Raw genomic sequence first — 8,425 nt, forward strand, 5'->3', positions numbered from 1 at the left:
GTTTAGATCCTTGTCTTCACCTGCCTTTCTCAGCAACGTTACACAAGGATTGTTGTTTGTAATTTTATTGAACAATACACTTATTAAACACATTTTTTAAGGTAGAAATTTGAGTAAAAATCTTTCCTGGACATTGAACTCTTGACATTGTTAGCATCATACACTACTGATTGAGCCACAGGTAACCATATTTTCCCCAATCTTTTCTTGTCTGATACCCAGGAGAAAGTCAGATATTGTTGGGAATTACCAGTAAATTTCATCAGGAAAAAATCCAAGCACATATTAACAATGACAATGTGGTTACACAGTCTGGGAAGACTCCAAGTTTCTTGTACCTGCTAAAACATGTTGCAGTTGCTGATTTTTAAAGTGAAACCAAGAGCTGAACTGCACATTGTTATTTGCACCGTCAATAAAAGGAACATCCCCGTACTTACTCTAGACGAATTAGTCTTAAGAGGCCGAACCTAAAGGAGTGTCAAAGATATACAGATCGAATGACAGGAAGCTACAACATGTGTACAACTCAGATCGAGCTACTGAAAAAAGTGTCCCAATCAACCTGAATTCACCCTAAGTAAAGCCAAAAGGTAAGTGACACTCCTTCATCCATGGATTAAATGGGTATTACAACAGATAGAAAATATTGTTTAAAATAAAAGCTATTACACATATGAAGAGTCACCATAAGTAAGATTTAAGTGCGTGTGTGTGTCTGTGTGTGTGTGAGTAGGTATGAGTGAGCTCTACACCTTGACATGTCTCGATAAAGTTTAGGGCCATGTCTTGTTACAGCTTCAAATAATTGTTCATGGACTAAACCCAGTAAAGCTGATACACAAACTGGACACAAACTAAACTTACAGAATGCGCCCCATTCAGCTTGTTTGTGTAATTTGTTGTGAATGTGTGCATTATGTGAGTTTGGAAGATGTGGGTTTTATTGGAATGTTTGTATTTGTGTACAAGTCTGCATATTCTGTGGCTTTTGTCTGTTTATCTTTCCATATTTTTATTCTCTATAGTGTTAAAATCCCTATGAAATCAAAATGGAAGTTTTTTGTCTTTTAGTATGAATATGTTACTCTTACTGTTATCTAAAAGCAAGTGTGCTCCAAAACAATGACAAAATTTGCATTTACAAGATATACTGTAAGCGTTCATAACTTAGTCTCTCACTTCCGCCAATATGGATAAATGATTCTGATGACATCACTCTGCACTTCAGCTTCTCATCAGATTTTCTGTCCAATCAAATGCTCACCAGAATCTGAAGCATCCGGCCCCTAAATAGACGCTGTAGCTAAAATTGGTCACTTGTTCAAAACATTAACTATTTTCTACATGGTGAATGGCACATAATGCACTATATAGGGGATAGGGGATGGTACAGTGTAAATATGCTTTCCAGTGGGGTGAATGAAGCCTGGTTTCACATGTAAGTGTCATGCAAACCGCCGCAGCTCCAGTCCAGAGATACAGAGCAGATCATACGTGCGAGTAAAAAAACGAGCCATTTGAACTCAGAATGCTATATTTTAAAGTGATATGGAGGAGATTATAAAGAGAAAAAGTTAGAGATTTGGAGGTGACTGATGCTTGACTGATGCATTACTGATCTTAACGGCTCTGGCCGAGCTGTGATATAAACAAAACGCTACTGGCATTTTAAAAAAGGAGAGGAGCTGTTCGATATGTCCCTCCCTGCCTTCCTGTTTCACTGGAAATTACGTCAACACACTGAATAATGTTGCATGTTTCAAGGCACCTTTAAGGTGACGTCAAACACTTTTACAGAAACTTCCCCAAACAGAAAAGGAAAAGCTGCTCATCTGGTGTTCGGTAGAATTACTAGAATATTTCTCAATGCAACTTAACTTTTTACTTCTAGTACACTGCAGTAGCTTGAAGGATTTTAAATGTGTGTATCTGTTGTACAGCTGTATTCTCCAGTGATCATGGATAAACCAGTCTGCTTGATTGACACTGGGTCAGAAGGGAAGCTGTGTGTGCAGGAGTCAGCACTACAGATCCTGCAGCAGATCCAGGAGCCAGTGGTGGTGGTGGCCGTGGTGGGTCTCTACCGCACCGGGAAGTCCTACCTGATGAATCGCCTCGCAGGGAAACAAACAGGTTAGAGCAGGCAGTGCTGGAAGGATCCAAAAGCTTGAGAGAAACAACATGTTTCATATATTTAACTTCATACAGTTACATGCATAAAAGTCATTGTGATGTTTTTTTGGTTTTTTTGCTGTGGCATTATCAGGATTTGCGTTGGGCAGCACCATCGAGTCCAAGACGAAGGGCATCTGGATGTGGTGTGTGTCTCACCCCACTAAAGCAGGAACCACTCTGGTGCTGCTGGACACTGAGGGACTCGGAGACGTGGACAAGGTGACGTAAAAACCAAAATACTGAAACACAACTTAAAGCATCAAATGTCACAAGCAGTTTCAATGGTTCAACAATACTTTCACTTTCAGATCAGAGATACCCTTATTCAGATAGAATGTCACATTCAGCATGTTGTTGGCTTTTGAGAATGAACACATGTATTCAATTAATAGCTTTCTAGTTTGTTGTTAATATGAGTCAGTGAATGCACTTTCTTAAAAAAAATGGATTGATGCAACACATTTATTAAAGACTAATTTGTACTGATTTAACACTATTAAAATAGAGCTCCATGATTGTCTTTCTCTTTCTCAGGGAGACTCAAAGCATGACACTAACATCTTCTGTCTGGCTGTGTTACTGAGCAGCACTCTGGTCTACAACAGTCGAGGGACGATTGACAACAGGGCAATCGAGGAGCTGCAGTATCCTTCTGACAACCTAGACAAATGAGTACAAATACATCACGACATTGTTGTCAATACAAGTTGATGTCTCTTGCTCCACATTGCCATGTACGGGGGACTTATTTGCATCTACTTACCTACATCTACACCTACTTATCTACATCTATCTGCTTCCTTCATAGCTAGGCTTTGTGATACTAAAAAGTATGCAAGCAATGGTGTTCAGAGTTTGCTTAGTACTTCATGGAATGACACATTTGTTTGGTTAGACTATGAATCATTTGTTGCTGTTTGACAGTCACTTGACATTCCTGACATGTTTGACATGCCTGAACAAACGGTCAGATATGTTACTGAACTAACAGAGTGCATTAAGGTCAAATCATCAGATGAGGATGCCGACGATTCAAGCGAGTTTGTGAAGTTCTTCCCTAGTTTCATCTGGGCTGTGAGGGACTTCACCCTTGAGCGAAAGATCGATGGCAAAGACGCAACAGAGAATCAGTACCTAGAGTTTGCTCTGAAGCTCAAACATGGTAATTTAATAATAGTACAAAAAGATTATTTTAAGAGTCACAATCACTATCATAATCATAATGAGTTTGTGTGACTAGATTTTTTCAACAGATATTTTGTATTACTCTTTTAAAATTCAGAATTTATTGGACAATACTTATGGTTTAATAATACTTGAATTGAAAAGAGCTACAGCATGTGCTTATTTGTTTCAGGCACATCAAAAAAAGTGATGGAGTTCAACTTGCCCAGGGAGTGCATCCAAAAATTCTTCCCTTCCAGGACGTGCTTCACTTTCCCGTTTCCAACCGCCCCAGAGAATGTGTCTCGTTTGGAGAGCTTGGATCCTGCTGATCTTTCCTCTGAGTTCCTGGAGGTCACAGATCGTTTCTGCAAGTTTGTCTTTCACGAAAGCCATGTGAAGAAGCTGAAGGATGGAATCACAGTCACTGGCAGAGGTTACTCAAAAATAAATCTGTTTGGAGTTTGCATGTACTTACAGATGACTGTCTGTTGTGGAATACCTTTCCCGTATCATGTTGTTTGACTTCTTTCCTTCTCTGAAGTTCTGAGTCATTTGGTGAAAATGTATGTGGACACCATCTCCAGTGGGGCTGTGCCGTGTCTGGAGAATGCAGTGATCGCCATGTCAATGATTGAGAATGAGGCTGCAGTGAAGGAGGGGCTTCAGGTTTACCAGAGTGGAATGGAGAAGCTGAAGGACTCCTTCCCTCTGGAACTGAAGGATGTGTCCTCAGAACACCAACGTCTCAGCAGTATGGCGACACAAACCTTCATGAAGCGTTCCTTCAGGGACTCTGACGGGAAGTACCTGAAATCTCTAGAGGTAGACCGAATCTCTTCTCAGATTTTCAGTTTCAGTTAATTTAGGATGATGCTGTGAACTGTTGACTCAGTAACACTGGGCAACCAACTGAAAAATGCAATCTCTCTTCTGGCCCTTTATTGGTTCTGAATTCAAACCCAATAATCAGTGTGATTATTTCACTGTCCTCTCCTGGGGTTCAGTGGTATGAAGAGAAGTCAGAGTGTACATAAATGAAATCTACTCTGATACAGTATAAAACCGGGAACTGCTACTTAAATTCTACATGTCATGTTTTTAGGAAAACATTAATAAACTCTTTGATGGATACCTGTGCCAAAACGAGCAAGCTTCAAAGAGACGATGTGAGGATCTCTTGTCATCGCTCTCGGAAACAATGACAGAAAAACTCAAGCAGGGTTTCTATGCCAAACCTGGTGGCTATGATCTCTTCTGCAAGGATCTGGAGGACATTGTGAAAAATTATAACAACCAGGCCAATAAAGAAGTCAAGGTCTTGCCCATATTACACTTATTACACCTCATTATTACACATACTACACTACAGAAATATGATCATTGTCATAATTATCCATTGTTTTTCTATATGTGTCTGTATGTAATAGGCTGAAGAGGTCCTGGAGGCGTTTCTGAAGCAGAAGTCTGTGGAATCAAAAGCAATTCTGCAGGCTGACAAAAAACTGACCGAGAAGGAAAAAAAGATTAAGGGTGAGAGTCTTAAGTCTAGGGTTGGGCCAACAGACGATAGTATCGTGTATCGACGATAGCCAGAGATATCGCCTATGGTGATATTATCAAAACGATAATTGGCTTGTTTTCCCATTAATGCATTAAATAATAATAATAATAATTATTATTAAAAGGCTATTATTATTATAAAATTATTATTAGGGCGGGCCTACAATTAATTTGCCTTCCCTAATTTCATAACAACATCACATAACCACACTTGCGAGACAGCCACGCAGGATGGAGGACTCCTCAAGGAAAATGTTTTTTAAAACAACTACAAAACTACATCCCACATCAAAATAGAATTGCAAGGTGATCTATTTATCATTTTATATATATTTATCATTTTTATATTTATTATTCATTAACAAAACATTTAATGACACCAATAACGCTAAAAACAATACAATTACATATTAATAATAATACTGTCACTAATATTATATAATCCTAATAACAGTCTTTAAGTCCGAACACAGCACAAATCAGTTATCTGTGAAAATCAAAGGCAGCTTCAAACATCGACTTAAAAAACAATGCATTTAACTATAAATATTGATTCTTCTCACTGTCATTAATCAGGAATCAGAAAAGGTCAACGAGCGGGGACACGAACTTGGGACGCCCAAACTTACGCCTAAACAGTAACACTTGATGATGTATGATGTAGGACATCCGAGTAACGTAAGCTTTGACAGCTCTCGTGGTTCAAACAAACAGGGCTGGGCAACCGCGTTCGTCATTACGTTGTGCATTAAGTTCAAGGTTAGTCTTTCGCCGTAAACGGTGTGTGCGGCTGTCTGCCGGAAGCTAGTTATTTTAGTCGATAAAGTTTTAAATATGGATTTTTTTCTTACACGAACACATCGCTTCGCTTCAGAAGGCCTTTATTAACCCCCCCAGAGCCGTGTCGAGCACTTTTATCATGGATGGATGAACTTTGAAGGACTTCCAAAAAAAATATACCCATTAATTCCCATTATAAGGCTTGGAAGAGCCGGGACATTTTTTAATATGACTCTGATTGTATTCGTCTGAAAGAAGAATGTCATATACACCTAGGATGACTTCAGGGTGAGTAAATCATGGGCTCATTTTCATTTTTGGGTGAACCATCCCTTTAATGATCAAATAAGTAAGCCCCGCCCCCCAAGATAGTATTGTGTATCGTCAATCGCACAGGCAGACAATAGGACAATATGATTATGGAGTATATTGCGCAACACTACTTAAGCCTTTAAGGCGAGACACTACAGGTGAATAGGGTAAAATTTTTAAATAATAGATATCACCATAAAACTTCCTCAGTTGATTACTTACACAAGTATATAAAAAAAATGTATTACAAGTTTTAGAAATTTGTATGTTTAATTATGCAAATTAGGCATTATCTCATTAAATATGCAAAATCTTACACACAAGATGAAAATAAAAACTCAGAGGGATTTCAGGATATATGCTTTCATTACCTAGAAAATCAAAATATACTGTCCATAGCCTTAAAAAATCGATTTTAGCCATATTTTTTTTATTAAAATGTCACATAAATCAGGCCAGGAATGATTTATTAACAAATCCCTCTGAAAATATCTTCAGAATACTGCTAAGTGTATAACTGGAAAGTTTGGTGTACATAGGTGCTACATAGGCTGAGATGTTTCTACTGGAGAATGACAAAAAACTAATTTTGAGAAAACGACAGTTAATTCGTTTGGACATTCACGATTGGTTACTGATAGAAAGGAAATGCCCATATTTGGGTTACATAGCGTTGTGCAGGAGACTCAGAGCTTTACAGCGATACCGGTCATGACAGACTTCAGTAAACAGACGGAGCTCGGCGTGTCGCGTTGTAATGCTAACTTCATGGTAAATTCGGGAGAAACTTACTGCCGCAAGTAAACAAAATGTAATAAAATTAAACATCTTAATATATATTTTTAACGTTTTCTTTATAGCAGCTTGAAAGAACACATATTAAAGGAGTAAACTAGCCCAAAATCTCAAAACTGACCACTGCATGAAAAATCGATGTTTTTGCCTGCCGTGTCTCGCCTTAAATCCCAATTTCCTTCTTTGTAAGCTCTTACCAGGCTTTATGTGAAAGAGGTGCTCAAAGGTTTAGGTACTTGTGAGAGTGCTGCTGGACACTGAAGGACACAGAGACATGGACAAGATGATGTTACAGCCAGATTATTTTGGTGCAAGCTGTTTCAAGGGTCCAAGAATTGCACCCTGCAATAACAAATGCAGTCCAGGTTGGCTTTGTATGACATTATCATTACAAATCAAGATCACTGTGATCAAGATCAATACATTGAACTCTTCTGTGTCTACTTGATGGTTTTAATTCAGTTCTAACTCATCAGGCCAGAACTACATTAGCAAATGTCTCATTCAGTATGCTATTGATGTTTTTAAAAGAGTGCAACTTAGATGAAAATAAACACTTTTTTTGTAAAATATTGGAAGTTGAAAATGGAAGGAAGTGTTCTTCTTAAAATGTGTACTAGTATGTGAATCATATATAATCAATATTTTATCTGTCTTTCACCAAAAAAAACTCTATCTCATAGTTTGAGTATCTATAAAGCATCTGTTTCCACCTTTCTCTTTTTGTCAATGAATGACTAGAGGAAACAGAGAAAGCAGCCCTTCTTGAGCAGGAAATCAAAGCTAAAGAGGAGAAGCAGCGACAACTTGAAGAGAAGATGGAAGCAGAGAGAAAGAGTAACGAAGAGAGGATGAGACAGATGAAAGAGAAGATGGATGAGGAGATGAGGCTCCAGAGAGAGGAGGCTGAGCGTGCCATGGACAGCAAACTGAGGGAGCAGGCTGATCTGCTGGAGAAGGGCTTTAAGGATAAGGCAGACAGAATGACCCAGGAGATGGAAGAGTTCAAGAGACAGAATGCTGAAGCTGAGAGTAATAGAGCAAGAGAGTTTGCAGAGATGTTAGAAAACTCCAACAAGAGACATGAGGAGTCTATGGCTATGATGATGCAGCAACACAGAGAACAAATGAAGGCCATACAGGAGATGAATGCAGGCTCTTCAGGCGGATGTTGTATCTTGTGAAATGCTTAAATTCTGTGATCATCAAACTCATCAGAGGATTGTAACTGCACAGTGCAATCAGAGTTTATATATAGAGGTATGATCTTAAAATAAAACAATACAATTGATCTCATTATCTTCATATGACCTTTAGTGATATTTGATATGATGGATAAGGAAATTTAAATTTCAGTTCACTAGCCTGTTTTATGTGTCCAGTTAAAATGATCTATGGTAAATCATAATTGTTGTTATAATTATTTGACATTGCTAATTAATTATAAACAGTGACAAATAAGGTTAATTAGTGATTTGGTAACACTTTATTTTGATGGTCCATTTTGAACATTATGTTGACTATAAGTAATGTTGCATCTATGTGTCAAATAACTCTCATTAGAGTGAACAGTGAAACTGAAACTATTTCTCTGGCATTCCATGTTAGAATCAAATAAATTGATGGTATTTGT

The 8,425-nt window shown here is 38.2% G+C and overlaps 1 protein-coding gene across 2 annotated transcripts; it reads left to right on the forward strand.

Annotated features, from left to right (window-relative positions):
* Positions 1-353: 353 nt before the first annotated feature.
* On the forward strand, positions 354-8,425 carry LOC311081725 (guanylate-binding protein 4-like). 2 transcript variants are annotated; one of them, XM_084112342.1, is made up of 10 exons: positions 354-593; positions 1,944-2,136; positions 2,270-2,397; positions 2,713-2,822; positions 3,150-3,340; positions 3,536-3,778; positions 3,887-4,167; positions 4,448-4,660; positions 4,773-4,875; positions 7,534-8,425. In XM_084112342.1, the coding sequence occupies exons 2-10, from the start codon at positions 1,962-1,964 to the stop codon at positions 7,974-7,976; spliced, it is 1,887 nt and encodes a 628-aa protein (XP_083968468.1). In that variant the 5' UTR covers positions 354-593; positions 1,944-1,961; the 3' UTR covers positions 7,977-8,425. The 2 variants fall into 2 exon arrangements, with proteins under 2 accessions (XP_083968468.1, XP_083968469.1); XM_084112343.1 differs by lacking the exon at positions 354-593 and adding an exon at positions 1,741-1,845.

This window comes from Abramis brama (assembly GCF_963993115.1).
Source record: "Abramis brama genome assembly, chromosome: 4".
NCBI classification, from domain to species: domain Eukaryota; kingdom Metazoa; phylum Chordata; class Actinopteri; order Cypriniformes; family Leuciscidae; genus Abramis; species Abramis brama.